Below are 17367 nucleotides of genomic sequence, written 5' to 3'. Positions count from 1 at the left end.
AAGTTACATTTGGCGCTGTGCATGTGTCATGGAATAACACTCCAAGTTACTCTGAACACACAATTTCCACTGTGGAACATGGAGGAGGCTGAATCATGCTGTGAGGATACTTTTCATCAACCGGCACATGAAATTCAGTGTGATGGTCAGAGTTACAACTTCAGAAGATGGATGGAGTTTATTACATGGCAGCCCGGTGGAAAGAGCTTTAGAGACTACAAAGGATTTGGAACTGGTAGCAGGACAACAACCCCGATCATATAACCAGAGCTATGACGGACTGGTTTAGATCACAGCATGTTCATGTGTTTGATTGACCTTACCACGACTTGAAAATTGCTTCCCGCAGATGCTCACCATCCAAGCTGACTGAGATTCAGTTGTTTAACAAAGAAGAATGCACACGTCTCTGTCTGTAAAGCTAGGTCCACAAGATGGTTCTACGAAGTGCACATCTGCTGCATATCACACCTTTCAGGTCTTATTTAAACAAATTCATGGCTATGTACAGTTTTCCTTCCACTCCATGATTGCATTTTACTTTGTGTTGGTCTTCCACATAAAATAACAAATGAATGAAATTAAGTTTGTGCTTGTATCATGAAAAATGTTTTAAAAAAAAGTTTAAGGGATGTGAATATTTTGCAAGGCACACAGCTTAGAATTTCACACTGCAACATGAATAAATGAAGAGTTTCATCTTTATACCTGAAGCTGCATGTTAGTCTGAGTGAGCTCTTCAGCCTTTTTCTCCAAGGACATCACCCACACTTTTCTCTTCTGCCTGCACCTAGTCGCAGCCGCTCTGTTTCGCTCTAGAAACTTTCGCCGCCGTTCATCCGGATCCTCGTCCACTACCCGTCTGCGCCGCCCGCCGCTGGCTGGGGGGGACTGCAGCGTCTGCGTGGGCTGCATCTGCTGGGTTGCAGGTGACATCTGAAACAGACGGCACATAGGATGATCATTATTGGGATCTCCGGGATGACACAGCGTCTGTCTGCGTAATGTGCAACCTCTCTGGCATCTGGAAAACAGCCCGTAAGCTGTCTGCTGTCACCACTGCGCTGGCCTCAAAGCAGCTTGTGTGTAAACATCTATACATTATCTCCCCCTTGTTTTTTAATGCCTAGCACCTTCCCCAAAAACAACATCTGTTTGCAGCACGTGCCTCAGGAGCCGCGCTGCGTGCGTCAGAAGTGAAAGACTGAGTGGGTGACTGGGTTGATTCACCAGAGTTGCCCACCTTGTTAAAGAGGTGTCAGGAGGCAGTTTTCCAACGCCCACTTCCACTCAGACTAACACCAGCAGACATAGTGAAAAGGCCCGTTTCTAAAAACGTACGTGCTCTGACAGATCTTGACGTCTCCTTGGCAAAGTCAAGTGTTTTCAGTGTTCAGATCATTACCATTTTTATGAGAACCATGGAAAACACACAAGCTGCTTTAATGGCAGCTGTGCATACAGAACGGGTTGCTTTAATGCCTTAATGCTACATCTGGAACATACAATGAGTTGCAATTCTTCTAGTCTGACTGTGCTTTATCCAAAATGATTGACACTGCAAATAACGGCAACAATAAGAGGAGAAAGTCATAATGCTGTAAGCATCAGTTTTAAATTAAACCACATCCATTCACAGATAACAACGTCCAGGATTCTGATCAGTGGTTGCAGCGCAACATTGGGACTAGCGTCAATAGCACTCCTCTTGCACCAGAAGTTCTCATGTCGCCGCATGTCTACAGCTCATTGGTGCAAGATGAGGTGAGAGTAAATTTCCAAAAGACATTTGTGAGCATCTTTAATAACCACCACTTTATGACTTCCACTCTAAGCAATGCCCTCATGACAGGCATCAAGCTCTGACCTGCGGCTGACCAACCTGAGAAGAAAAGCGTTTTCTGAAAAGCGCGCCAGGAAACTAGCTGGCATTGAGGATGCAAGAGGGGGGGAAATGGGTTTGTCCACTAACCTTCTAATTTTAAGCATCATTTCAGCAATGCTTGAGCATTAAACCACTAATAGCTTCTTCCAAAACTACACAAAGGGCTACTGAAGCATAGCCCTCTATTAGTCAGTGACTTCTCACTGAGTGTGAGATTTAATGTGTTATGAAACATGCGGCTTTGCCTTGGAGCTCAAACCCTGGGAATTGGCTTCTCTTACCTGTGAGTGCATAGGAGGGTGCGGTGATGTCTGGTGTGGGTGCCCGGGCAGAAGGTGAGGATTGTGGGAGTTGTGATGAGGGTTGTGTCCCTGTGGGTGGTGGTGTGTGCCCTGCCCGTGGCCCTGGCTGTGGTGGTGGTGTCCGTGGTGCTGGTACGTGTGGGGAGGTGCTTGGAGGTGCTGGTGCGGGTGCGAGTGCATGTGATGATGGTTGCCCTGCTCCTGCCTTGTTGACATCATCTCCATCATGTGGCCCATGGAGTTCATGTTGCCGTTGGGGATGGCACCAGGGTGGTGGGAGAGGGCAGCTTTCAGCCTCTGCGTGGAGAAAAGAGATATACACAAAACTTTTAATTTTGTGTTTTCAGTGTGGCTGAATGGTGCCGCAGTGTTGCATTGTAGCAAGAAAATCTCAGATCTGAAAACCAGCTTGGGCCCTTTCTGCATTTTTTTTTTTTTTGCATTATTTTGTACAAATGCCTTCTGTCCGCAGGGCAATTTGCAAACCCAGTTCTTGGTTGGACCTTTTTTTTTAAACTAGAATTATGCTATCATCACAGATGCAAGTCTGGAGTATTTCTCTTCATTTTTACCCATTCTTCTTTTCAATACAGCTCACTATGACTGGGTGGGAAATTATTTGTAAATATACATTTTTCAAGCCTTTGCCATAGATTCCTGGAATACTATTTTATAGCTTATAAAAATGTACAACCTTTCATGAGGTACAAATCTCTTTCTCAAGCACTGTTTTGTTGTGTATCTCCAGTGAGCTGATTAAGAGGTAGAGAGCATTTGCTGAAGATGACAAGACAAGTGACTTCATAAATCCATATGTCAGGTGAACAAATCAAAACCACTTAGCCTGTCCTCGCTCTCCCCTTCACTCCTGTCATTCCTGCTCTGCACCTTTCCCAACTGTCCTCATACCAATCCTTCCTCTTCATATTCCCAATAGACAATCTTTTTATGAGCCTGCATGCTGCCTGCTGAGATGAACCTGCTGGTGAGGTGTGAATGTCAGACTGTTGACCCAGCTAAAGGAAGGTTTGTTGCTTTAGCTGTGAGGTCTACTTAGCCCTGGCTGAGTCTGAGTCCTCTATGAGCGAGACCTGAGGGAGACTCAGTAAAGGTTCAGTTGTGTTCCTCATGTTTACCAAATGCCCCGTCTGCTCCGCTCTGTTTTTCTGGGCATCACATGAGGAAAAGCACAGATGCAGATATATATATATACATACATACATATACACTGCTCAAAAAAATAAAGGGAACACTCAAATAACACATCCTAGATCTGAATGAAAGAAATATTCTCATTGAATACTTTGTTCTGTACAAAGTTCCATTTGCACAACAGCAGGTGAAATTGATTGTCAATCAGTGTTGCTTCCTAAGTGGACAGTTTGATTTCACAGAAGTTTGATTTACTTGGAGTTATATTGTGTTGTTTAAGTGTTCCCTTTATTTTTTGAGCAGTATATATATATATATATATATATATATATATATATATATATATATATATATATATATATAAAGTGACATATGTAGATTTGAATGGCATCTAAACTTTAAGAAATATTTATAATGATACACTATGTCCCAGTCACAATGTTACCAGCAAAAATGCAGCAAAAGACATTCCTTCCAAGGCTACTGTTATGAATTTCACTTTTTTCTTCTTGTTTTTAAAACTCTTTCCCAGTGCTCTCATTTCTTTCAGTGCTCCCTTCCCCCCGCCAACCAGCTGCTGCTAGTGAGTCCATGCTTGGTGCAAGGCTCCATATCTTTTAACAACCTTCACATTCATGATTCCCATCGGGAATGGCATCCAGCTGGCTCCGCTCACGATGCTAAGACATGGCCGAAGCAAAAACATCAGCTTTGCGCTCCTCGCTCACACCGCCTTATGAGCAGAGGCAGAGTCAAGTAAATTACTTTTTAAAAGACAAAAAAAAAAAAGAAATAGCAAAGAAGAGCACATCTGTAGGGTTGCATTATCTTAAGTCCGTTTATGTATTTTTAAGAACATGTACAATTAGTTTAGTTCTTATTACCTTGTTTCTGATGAAGGGAGCGATACAGAGGGTTGCACATGAAACTAGCAGAGTGAAATTATGACCTTGCAGAGCCTGTTTCAGCTAACTATAGTTTCTGTTTGGCATACCAGGAGATGTCACACATTGTGACACAAGTTTCATTTCTGCAGCTTTATCTTTTGCACCTTATAAGTGTTTGTTTTAAAAAGGGCTTATGCAGAGATAACAAATCCAAACCCTATCTCAGACTCACACTTTGTTAACTCCCGTCAACGTAGCCTTATGAGCCTTAAGTATCATGTGCCGCAGCCCTTCCTTTTTGTGACCAATGAGATAGGTGTCAAAATAACACAAAAGCTAAACACACAACGGGATGTACACAAAGCCTGCACCTCGCTGCAGCAGTACAGTCATACTGAGAATCTCAGTGGTGTAGTAATAGAAAGGCCTTCATCCCACACCCTGCATGTGTTAATAGTGAGTAGTGATCCAAATATAAGATTAAAAAAATACAGGAGTAACAGAAAGGAAGTTGAAATCCAACTTCAACAAAAGTTAAAAGGCTTCCATATTAGTTGAAGTCATCATCATTGTGACACATAATGAATTCACAGCTTGGACTAAACACTTCGTCGGTGTGCGTCCAAAAGTGGAAATGAACTCCCTGTGTTCAAAAAGAAAAACAATCAGGTTTATACAAAGTTTCGCCACTCAAAGAGCAGGAAACCAGTTCATTGCACATTGTCCTTATAGTCCACACAAAGTTACCCAGAAGATGCTCATTCAGGCAAGAGTAAAAGAGGGAAGTGAAATGCAACAGTGGAAGAGAAAGAGACCAGAGGTAAGGAGAGATTAGATGGGTTCCCATGTCTCTTCCTCGAACACGATCAGTCCGGGACAACGGGTTGCTCATTTATCAGCGTCTCCGGGAGGTTTCCAGCTGGCAGTGGAGCACTGTGTGCTTGTTAACTGAATTAGCCTAAATTCAGAGGCCAGCGGGTGTCAAAGTACAGAGGCGCGGCAGAGAACCGAGGGGCGGCTGAGGAAGTTTTAGGACGCATTACGAACACAAAGCACCAAATTGACCAAAAATATTGCTGAAAGTAAAATATTTATAGGGCGCAGTGAAATGAAGAACTAACTACTTCAAAATATAACTACATGAAATAAAATCATTCTTGTTTCATGGAAAGAGTAGGCGCTCTGGCAAAAAAAAAAATTAAGTAAAAATTACAATCCTAGTAATCCTATGTTAAAACACAACTATTAAAGGGATAGTGTAAGATGTTTTTGAAGAGAGGTGATTTTAGAAGCAGTTAAAATCCTACTTGAAATAGATCATTCTCTTACTGTCTATATTTTAACATTAATACAAGTTAATTTCTGAAGCTTCACAGTTAGTTTGAGAAGGGTTAAGACCAATTATGTCCTAAACAACCCCGGTCTCAAAAAACATGTTAAAAGTTGATCCGAAAGTTATTTTATTAAAATTTTAAAGGTTTGACCAGTTTGTATTGCATGACTTTTTTGCTGGGAAATGCTGATGGTTGGAGGTAGAACACCCCTATTTCTATGTGGAACACATACTGAGAATGTACAACAAACAAAACTGTGCTCATTTAATAAGATTTTAATGACAAAATAACCCTGTAAAGAAAAACACAGAGAATGCAAGTTAAAGGAAAATTTCTGACGCTGTGATACTTTCATTCAGACCATTAGACCCAATGCCAAATCTAATATTATCATATTATCATATCAACCTTTTCTGTTTCAGGGCATATTTTTGCACAAATTATCAACTTGAGAAATTGAGTCGTGCAATCATCATTATTGTCATTTTTGAGGCAATAACATATGACAGACTTCACTGCTAATGTAACATCTAACAACAGATAAGCAGTAGAATTTAAGAATAATGGCAAAGTCACAAATTGAGCTAAAAGAAGAAGGCCTTACCGTGACAGCAAGTCTACTCCTGAAGCTATCTCTGCACAAGTGTCAGCTCTTCCTCCATCTGGAGTTAAGTCGTGTTCAGCCAAAATTTTAAGCCTTTGTATCCAGAACCACAGTGACGCAACTAAGGGACGTTAGCAGAGCGATGATGAGCAGGCTGTGACTCTCAAACACCTTCATCAGCTCCCTAATGACATTTTAACACAAGGTTGTATTTCCCCAGACTCTGCTGAGCACAGGAACTTAACCACTATGTGCATTTTACTTTAATAACACACACACTCGCACACACGCACACGCACCCCCACACGCATGCATACATTTACATTTCTCTTGCAGCAACATAGCCATCCCAGAAAACAGTCATTAAAAGAGTGCAGGTGTTAGCCTGTGGCAGCGCGGACTACTTGCAGGTAAGATGGCATGCAGTGCTTCCCACCACTATCTGCCAAGCTGCTGCAGGAAAATGAAAAACAAAGCAAAAAGACAAAAATATGGCATTTAGGTGACACCATAAAGACTTGGTCGGCTCTTTTCCTCGTAATTCTATCAGACAGCAGCATAAATACATGTGTGTGACAGAACATTTCATGCATTCTGAGTGTGATAAAAGTAGTGGCGGATATTGATTTTTTTTTTTTTTTTAATCCCTGATTCAGCTAGCTTTTTGCACAGAAGGAAGCTATCTCCTCGCAGACCTCTGCCCTCTGACCTCCCAGCTCCCACTCTGTTGTTTTAGGCTGCTCACATTTATGTGGTTTGGGTGATACCAGGTGATTGTCCATTAATGATATTTATTAATAGCTGCTTCCACTCTGACACGACAGGCCTCTGAGTGATGTCCCTGGGAGTGCTCTGGGCACCTCCTGAGAACACACCAGGGTTTCTCTTCCACCAGATGACTTCATATCTATTAACCCTCGGAGGAGAAAGCAGGAGCATGGAGCAGGTACAAATAGGGAGGGGACCACACCTATCTGGGGATGGGTAAATCAAAGCTAGTAAGGTCAGGGTGAGCACTTTTATTCCCCTTAAAAGTGGAGCGGTGCGCTATCTGGCGCCTTACAGAAGGTTGGAAAGATTTAACCAGTCTGTGGTGTCACAGTTTAATGACAAAGAGATCAAAGTTTTAAATGGAGATCTTACTCTTCCCATAAAAACAGCCCAGAGATAAATACTGAAGCTTCTGTATATCTCTGTTCACTCTTTGTCAATGCAAGACTGGTTCAGAATGTGAGCACAAAGTATTTCCAATTGGTTTAGCGAAATCCCATCTATTTCTGATCCCTGAATGCATCATGAAACCTGGTAGCTAAGATCAACAGGTGCAGTTTTACCTTCATGCAGCAGCTGTCTCAAGAGTTTAGGCCATGAACAACAGGCTCCTGGCTTTTATACCTTCGTCTGAGACAGAATTGAGGCGTTACAGTTTTTAATTTAAACAGAAAGCGGTCCAGCAGAGAAAATCTATCATTGGTAGCAGAAGAATAGTGAACACTTCACCTACATCCCTAAAAATACAAACTTGAGTCTAAAAACAACAGGAAAGTGAAAAGCTTGTGTGAAACATCCTGAAACACTTCAAAGTTTTAATTGAAAATCAGGGATTATTGCACCAAATATTAACCTTTCAACTCTTCTAAGTTCTAAATTACAAAATAAATATTATGAACATTTTAATTGCATAATATTAAAAACAGAAATAGTATTTCTGTTGTTTTAAAAAATATATATATTTCTGCAATGAAACACTCATAATGTCAACATAATTACTTAAAATTTGGGATTAATATCAAAAGTACTTATTTCACTCATAACTACAAATAGGGAAATAAGAGGAACTAAAAATGTTGCTGTGGTCTTCTGATTTGCTCCAGAGATGTGTCACATTACGGTTCTCTAAGTCGTAATCTAAACTAAACATGCTATATTCAAACTCAGGGGTTTGGTTTAAGGCTCCTGCTCCATCCTCTTTGCTTTCACCACCATTTACCCACCAGTGCCTGCCAGCATATCCCACTTTCTGTCCCCTAAAACTCCACAACCCCATTAGTTCAATTTTATTAGATTTCCCTCTCGCCCAGAAAGCCAGTAACACCTCCTCTCCCCTGCTCTCCTCTGTCTTTCTCACACACACACACATGCACCTCTTCCCTGTTTTGAACCCCCCCTCTGCAGCCTCCCACCCACCCTGTCTGCTTGCCAAGAGCTGAGGACTGTTAAACTGATTTCCTCGGGGAACGTCGAGGCAGACAGTCTGATGGGAGCGTCGGGCTGCACTGTCGCCCTTCCTCTCCTCGCTCAGGGTACTGGGCCAAGCCGAACCGAACAGAGCCTCCTTGTGGTTCCAGACACAGACAGAGGAGATGGACATAGCCTGGCAACCCTGCCAGGTTCAGTGGTGCTCTGAGAAACCGGGGCGGTACGGGGCGCGCTGAGACACACACACGCCCTCAGAGGAGGCATGCTCCAAAGCATGCGCTCAACTCCTGGCAGCTTCTGCACCCTGTCAAGTTAATGGATGGGCCTCTGACTCCAGTCTGCATTTCCCCACTGTTCCCTCTCATGTAAAGGCCCTGCGCCAGTGCAGCCCACATGGTTATCACTACACCTCGCTGTCACGCTGCTGAATACAAAGAATGGCCCAAACTGACAGAAAAAGAAAAGCACAAACACATGTCTAAATACTAACATGCGTTCAGAGAGATCAGAGAGAATACATCACTCTTGTCACAACTGTCATCTGAAATGTGAAGACTTGAATGAGAGTAACTTCGATGTGCTTAAAGCAATTTTAAAGTTTTCAAGCTATGTCTTAAAAAAAACTCTTGACGTGCCCTGGGTTCAGTTTTGAGCAATCTTAGATTTAAGAATTGGAACGACACCCGTGGCTAAAAATACCTTGGTTTCACTTTGTATCCAACATTTTAAACAAAGACCTATAAACAATGACAATTATTTCTACAGCTAGATAATGGCTGAAAATCTTGATTATTGAAGAAATAATGCTTTTACAACTGTATTGTTATTTTTACATACAGACCTGAGCAATAGCACGTCAATTTAATCCTATCTTTCAGGTGCTTAATGCCTAGAACATCCAGGCCTTATATAGCAACATGAGATGGTATTAGGTGTTTAATTAGCTATAGTCTGTCTGCTTGCATTTTAGCTATAAAACTGTAGCTTACCTACTAAGAGGCATGTACTGTATATTGTAGTCAGTTTCCAAGATTTGACTGAAAGTGAAAATATTTCTAAACAGACAGATTTGTCATATATGGTATAAGTTAATTAGCCTTTTTTCAGTCATCTAACCAGGGAGTAAGCAGCAACACATGGGTGGATGCTCAGCACTTCAGTACTTTATGTGCCATACAGTATGGAGCATCTCAATAAAAAGATTTTCAATGGTAGAATCAGTATGTAGACAAACTTTTACATACTGTAGCTCTTTAAAACTGTGCTACTCTGCTATACCTTAAAAGAGATATAGCAAATATTCCTTTAAAACAGAAAAAAGATACCTGATTTTAAAAATTAATAAAAGTGTCAGATGCGATGGTTCTGCAAACCGACTCAAGTTTATCAGGTTTATATTCTTACACCGAATAGGCGGATCTCTAATAACCCAGGTATTATTCCTCCCATCTACTTTGGAGTCCTGTGAGTATTTTCTTCATTGTCTCCAAAAGAGGGAAGCTGATGTTGGCTGGACCGGTCCAGTCTGGCCTGTGTGTCCATTGCAGTTGGTTTACTCACGGCCATTGATGAGCCCTGAACCATGACGAAATGGCCTTCACATACACTCCTCCCCATCAGCACCCCTAAAACAACACGCGGTCATCCAAAGACAAACAGATGCAACGTTCTGCACCACCGCTGGCTGACTTGTGCTTACACCACAACCCACACACGAGCAGACGCACACACAAAAGGTCACATGTATCTGCTCAAATAAACAGACCCTCGTATAAACAGACCTTAGAAGATTTGAAATGTAGCAGATGTGGATTTGTCTCCAAAATCGCTTTGTGCCTTTTGAGGTGTCGAAGCGAAGGAAAGTAATTTCACCCATTAGTGTGTCAAGGAAGTTTTCTCAGGCTTTTTTTATACATCTATTGGAAAAATGGATTCAGAAAAATGAAGGAATTTCAGATTTTAGGTTGAGTACGTGGTTTAACTTTCAATAAGGCAACCTAAAGCTCCTCAGAAATAAAACAAGAAAACATAGTGACAGTGAAAAGCATCTCTGGGGAGATAAGAAAGACCTTAGCAGCCAATGTTTTCCGTCTTGTCTTATGCCAGAATCTTTTAAGAAAAGTGATTCAGTGTTTCATAAGTTCTACTGTGCAGGATTACTTGTAACCTCTATTACTCCTAAACAATATGGAACATATGTATGTCCAAATATATTCAACAAATACATGAACACAGTTTAAAATAAACAGTGTTGTTTTCTATTTATTAAGTAAATAGGACACATTTGGGTGGTGGTTGCTCGGTCAGAATGTTGTGAGTTAAATCCCAATTTTCCGTGCCGCCAACCAATCTTTATACATATGTGTGTAAATGTGTGGCTTGGTGAATGAGATGAACGGTATGAACAAGTATGAACAGAAAAACTCTGCATAAGTACACACCATTTGACCTAAGATCAGGTCAGGAGGAAAACCTGGACGTTTCTTTCAGTCATCAGAACAAAATCAGAACAACCTGTCAATAGAAAACTTTGTGCTAACTCATTTTAACAGAGCACAGCAGAACCCATTCTGCTGCAGGCAAAGCCCAAATATGTCTGTGTTTCAAACCTTCTAGCTATCACTTCTCATGAAGTCAAGAACCAAGAATACTTGAGGCAACTCTGCCAAGCTGAGAGCCATGGCAGCAGACTTGAATGAGCTGACTTACACTTGTTATGAAAGGCTAAGAAATTAATCCGGATAGAGGATGGATAACTTGGGTATAAACATTCTTCATTGTAGTCCATAAAACTCCATTTGTATAACTTCTGTATACGGTGTTATTGTTGCAGAATTTGACTTGGGAACATTGCGGAAGCATTATCAGTGGAGCTCCTTTATTGTTTATTTCCTGAGCTGAATAAACTTGTAGACATTTTCATCCAGCAGATTTATGACGCTAAGCCTACTTGACTCCATGGCAACAGAAAAAAAAAGACATCTGTAAAAAATCCAAGTCAGCATTTTGCAGCTTATTCAACAACAATAAACATTCAACACAAATATGTGCAAAACAGATCTGTATCAAAAACCGATAAGCAAGCATAAGGGTTTGTCTTAAAGATCTTTTCACTGTTTGTGTTTTGACTAGCAGGACAATGAGTACCAACAGACGCTGCCAATCCACTGACAAGCATCCTTTTGAACACACAATGTGCATGCGTACAGACATATACAGTGTACATGTTCACTGAGGCAGCATGAAGACTCAGCTGTGCTCTTAGCTGGCACCGTCTCTGCTCAGTGACATCACACCCCGACAATACCACCATTCACGCAGACATGGCTTGCAAAAGTTAGCCCGCAATTGTACAATTGTTTCTGCTTCTCACAGCAAGACGCGCCGCGAAAGGTGCGGGAGAAAATGAATGGGAGGTGTGATTGGGTTATCATGTATGCTAATGGTTTAGCTGCTGGCAAGAGATTTTATTGTAAGCTGAAATGAAACCTGACAGTCGTGATTATGTCACAGCTCACAGTTTTACTTTCTCGGTGCTTTAAGCAAACTGTCTTTACTTGCGCACTCTTTAGAGATTAAGATGATCTGATCTATGATCTGAAGGCCAACTGTATCTGTTCAAATATAAAGAAATATTAGAACGGTAAATTGTTCACAAGTGACTAGATCAATAACCATCCTTTGATTATTGGTTCTCTTGTGTGCTATGAAATGTTTCTTTAAGAGCAGCTCCCTTTTTTTCCCTCCTTCAAGTAAAAAGGAGCATATTTAGAGCATGCCAGGAATTATGTCATCCACTATTCTGGTGCCAGCTCCACAGTGGAGCAGGCTGCACTGAAAGAACATATAGTATTGTTTACCACATAAAAATCTCAGCACCTAGACCAATGCTTAGTGACAAATTTATTGTCCTTAGTAACAATGTAAACAATAGATAATTGGGAGATAATAAATAACACATTTTCATACACCAGCACCAGGGCTGTTTCAAGGCTGCCTTGCCTGAAATTAGAAAGCGAGCCAGGATGTGTGCAAGCACGGCACTTTTTCAAAGGAGACAGAGGAACAATGGGAAAACTCCTCTCTTTGGAAAAAGGTCCTGCTGACATGAGCTGAGTCTGGTGCCATGATGAAGATATGCTTGGCTATTAAACAATACTGATGGTATAAACACAGGTTCACACACAAGCTTCACTTGTCAACAGATATCTATTTTTTTTTTTTTTTTGCTTTGGGGTCAGACCACCCACAGAGATTTCTTGTTTATTTGTTTATCAGGAGAACATACATTGATATTACATACATTTTGCACAGCTTACATGACTTCTCCGATTTTTTTTTTTTTTTAACACACAACGAACATAAATCCCCGTACTGACATAACAAAAACGAGACCAAATAAGTAAAATTACATAAAAATTAAAAATAAAATAAAAAAAGGGGGGGGCAGAGGGGATGAGGGGGTTGGACGGCATTGAGAGCCTAAAAGGCAACAGCACCTTACTCAATTGTTCTGTAAATTTTAGTACCATGACATGATGGGTCAGTCACATCAAGATATGCATTATAAAGGCAGAGATTTTAAGTATGTCACAAAAGGTGCCCACTTGTGAGTAAATTTTGCTGAACTACCTTTCACTGTTAATAAAATCTTTTCTATCCTTAAGCATGATCTTACAGTATTAAGCCATTGTGAAGTAGATGGAGATATAGGAGATTTCCAGCAGAGTAAAATGCAGCGTCTGGCAAGGAGAGAACAGAAAGCCAAGACCTCCCCCTGCAGGGGCGACAGATTAAGTGAGGTCCCTGGAACTCCAAAAATGGCAATTAGTGGATCGCTTCGGATCTGGATTCCAAAAACCCCTGAGAGTATGGAAAAGACATAGTTCCAAAATTTTTGTAAGCTCGGGCAAAAGAAAAACATATGACTTAAGTTGCAGGGAGAGGTCTGGCATCTGTCACACTGGTCTAAAATCGAAGGAAAAATTGTAGATAGACGGGATTTTGAGAAATGGACTCTGTTTATCACTTTAAACTGTACAAGCTGTAATCTGGCACATGGTGTGCTTTGACGTATACTGAGAATAACTTTATCCCACCATGAATCAGACAGTTTAACGCCCAATTCACGTTCCCATAGAGTTCTGGTTTTACCCGATGAATCGGGCTCAATTCCCATAAGCTTGCCATATATATTAGAAAGGGGTGATTTCAGATTGGGTGTCAAAACTAGAAGGTCGACCCATGGTGGATCAACAGGAAGAGTTGGGAAATTTGGGAACAACGAAGAAACACAATGTCTAATTTGGAAATAGAGAAACAGATGAGAAGTAGGTAGGTTAAATTTCGAGGACAACTCCGAAAAACCAAGAAATAGACCATCTTTGTAGAGATCTCTCATTGTACAAATGCCTCTCTCATGCCAAACTCTGTAGCCAACATTAGTGGTCGCAGGAGAAAATAAAGGATTTTTTAATAACGGCATTTTAATAGAGGGAGACATAAATTTAAAATGAGACCTAAATTGTGACCAGATCTTAAGTGTAGAGAGCACTATAGGATTTGTAATAACAGAGGATAGTTTAATTGGTAGTGATGAATAGATAATTGAGGCAGGTGACAAAGATGTAGAAATCGATTGAATTTCAAGTTTACACCAGATCAGATTAGGTGAATTTAGCCAATAAATCAATTTATGAATATGTGAAGACCAGTAATACATTGCAAAATTGGGTAAGGAAAGACCACCACTCGTGGTGAACTGCTGCAAGAGAGAAAGCCTCAATCTGGGGGCCTTATTGTTCCACAAAAATGAAGAAACCATCTGATCGAGGGACTTGAAGAATTGTCTAGGCAAGAATAGAGGGATACATTGAAATAAAAAAAGAAGTCTAGGTAGAACATTCATTTTAATAACATTAATCTTGCCAATTAGTGAAAGAGGGAGAGAGTTCCAACTCTTAAAATCTGATGCAATTTGAGAGACTAGGGGGGCAAAATTCTGAGAAAACATTGAGGGCAGAGTACGTGTAATATTAATTCCCAAGTACCTAAACCCTGAGGGGCTGAGTCTAAAAGGAATGTCAGGAAGCCCAAGTTCCAATGCCAATGAGTTTACTGGGTAGCATTCACTTTTAAGCAAGTTAATTTTGTAGCCGGAGAAAGATCCAAATTTTTCAAGAATATCCAAAATTGGAGGAAGACTATGTAAAGGATCTGAAACATACAAGAGAAGGTCGTCTGCATATAAGGACAGTTTAAGTTCAACACCAGAGCGGATAATTCCATGAAAAGAAGAGAGGGATCTTAGCGCAGCAGAAAGAGGTTCAATGGCTAACGCAAACAAGAGAGGAGAAAGAGGACAACCCTGTCTCGTACCGCGTCCCAACGGAAAATAATCAGATTGGACGGAGTTGGTGACAATACAAGCCTGAGGAGATGAATAAAGTAGCTTGATCCAGGCCAAAAACCTCCCCCCAAAACCAAACCTTTTGAGAACGGCAAAGAGGTACTCCCATTCTACTCGATCAAAGGCTTTCTCGGCGTCAAGAGAAATGATCACCTCCGGAGACGTGGAGGAATGAGCTGAAAAAATTGCATTCAATAGTGTACGAATATTAAAGAACAAATGACGACCTTTGATGAATCCATTCTGTTCATGCGAAATAATCTGAGGAAGCACCATCTCAAGCCGAGTTGCGAGTATTTTAGCTAAAATTTTAAAATCCACATTCAAGAGCGACAGGGGCCTATAAGACTCGCAAGCAGTAGGATCTTTACCCCTCTTCAACAGGAGAGAAATTGAAGCCTGAGCCAACGTGGGGGGCAACAGGCCACGCCCCAGGGACTCATTATAGACCTCGAGAAAAAGAGGGGCCATCTTGTCTTTAAATTTCTTAAAAAATTCGGCAGAAAATCCGTCCGAGCCGGGAGCCTTACCACTCTGCATATTATTGATTGATGTAAAAATTTCTTCCAATTTGATGGGAGCATCAAGTTGATCAGAAACCAATTTACTTAACCTAGGGACGTCAATATTCTGAAGAAAGGCAAATAACTCATCTGAGCCCGATTGCAGTTCAGATTTATACAGATTACAATAAAATTTCTTAAAAATGTCACTGATAGAAACAGGATCGGAAACGAGATTGCCCAACTGATCCTTGATTTGAGATATTGTGCGAGAGCTAGCTTTGCGTTTCAGTTGGTGTGCCAGGAGCCTACTTGGTTTTTCTCCATGCTCATAATAAGAGGCTCGAGATCGAATCAAGAGACGCTCCGCATCAGAAGTTGTTAGGAGATCAAGTTCAGTTTGAAGATCCAGTCGTTGCTTCAGTAAAGCGAATGACGGATTAGTGGCATTTTGCCTGTCGATTTCCTGAATTTTTGTTGATATTTCTGATATTTTAGTACGGATATTTTTATTAGCATTAGCTGAAAAAGAAATAATCTGACCCCGAAGATAGGCTTTTAATGTTTCCCATAATAATGAGAAAGAAACTGTGTCGCTCTTGTTAAACGTAAGGAAATCATCAATTGTTGATAGGATAAATTTATTGAATGCTTCATCTGATAACAGGAGACTATTAAATCTCCAACAAGGGCAAGAACGGGGTTTATTCATGAAGTTTATATCAAGGCTTAAAGGGGAATGATCAGAAATAATAATCGGATAGTATTCAGAAGATGTGGCTCTATGCATTAAAGAGCCATCAATAAAAAAATAATCTATACGGGAATAGGACTGGTGTACCTGAGAGAAAAAAGAATACGTCTTAGTTAGCGGATTACGTGCCCTCCATGGATCTACATACCCATTTTGGGTCATAAAGTCCGAAATTGATTTAGACATATTTGACTGCGTAGAGGCCCGAGATGAGGAGCGATCTAATGCTAGGTTCATTACACAGTTCAAGTCCCCAGCTAGAATCAACAAATGAGTGTCAAGAAAAGGAAGTGTGCTAAATAGATTATTTATAAAATCAGGATTATCAAAGTTTGGTGCATAAATGTTCACTAATAAGACAGGGGTATGGAACAGACTACCTGCAATTATAAGAAATCTGCCATTTGTGTCTCGCATTATTTTTGATGCTGTGAAATGAACCTTCTTATTAAATAATATGGCTACTCCTCTAGCTTTCGAGTTGAAGCCCGAGTGGTAAATCTCTCCAACCCATGAATATTTGAGCCTGGACCAATTTGCATTCTGCAGATGTGTTTCCTGTAGAAATACTACATCAGGGTTTAGGCGCTTCAGATGAGAGTTTATTTTAGATCTCTTCACTGGACTATTAAGACCTTTAACATTCCAACTTAGGAATCTAACAGATGCTTTCAAATCAACAGACATGTGACCAGTTGTTTATAACAGAAGTTGAAAGATATCGCCAGCCCCTCCATCCCCAAGAAGGGAAAAAAAAAAAAAAATCACAAAAAACAAAAGAAAACATATACAAACATTTTCCCCCCCACCCCTTACTTGCACTCTGCCCTTCCCCAAATGAAGGGACCGTGCAGACTCCAACAGGAGCCACTTTAAACTTATCCTTACAGCCAAACAGCGCAACAACAACAAAAAAGCTCCCTTTAATACTAGGCGACTCCTGCAGAATCAGCAGAATAGAGAGAAAATTTAAATATACAATAGGCACTATTCTAGGAAATCAACAACACCTGCAGAAAACATCCATCATTTGAATTACACAAGTAAGCCCCAACTATTTCGAAACAGTCCGTTTTTTCTTTTTTCCTTTCTTCCCATTTCTCCTTAATGTGAAAATATTACTTAACCAGACAAAACAAAGTCCCCAGAATGTGAAACAAATCCTTATGATTATAGCTCTCACTTGGTAATGGACTCGATGTAGATATTAGCCTCCTCAGGAGAGGTGAAAACTCGCGTAGTTCCACCATGGGTAATCCGCAACCGGGCCGGATGGAGCAAGCCGAACCGGACCCCCTCAATGCCACGGAGTCGGCGACGGCAATCTGTAAAGGCAGC

At 40.8% G+C, this 17367-nt stretch overlaps 1 protein-coding gene across 3 annotated transcripts in view; it reads right to left on the bottom strand.

The window, feature by feature from the left end:
* Positions 1–17367, bottom strand: part of creb5b (cAMP responsive element binding protein 5b) — a 51192-nt gene that overhangs the window by 5073 nt on the left and 28752 nt on the right. For all 3 annotated transcript variants that reach the window (XM_028011557.1, XM_028011562.1, XM_028011547.1), the window contains exons 8-9: positions 2167–2484; positions 709–936 (exon numbers count right to left, since the gene is read on the bottom strand). In XM_028011557.1, the coding sequence (XP_027867358.1) occupies positions 709–936; positions 2167–2484 (546 nt within the window). The remainder of the gene's footprint in view (positions 1–708; positions 937–2166; positions 2485–17367) is intronic.

The sequence above is a fragment of the Xiphophorus couchianus genome, chromosome 3 (genome assembly GCF_001444195.1).
Source record: "Xiphophorus couchianus chromosome 3, X_couchianus-1.0, whole genome shotgun sequence".
Taxonomy (NCBI): Eukaryota; Metazoa; Chordata; class Actinopteri; order Cyprinodontiformes; family Poeciliidae; genus Xiphophorus; species Xiphophorus couchianus.
Note: the sequence above shows the minus strand (reverse complement) of the source record. Positions and strands in the feature narration are given on the sequence as shown.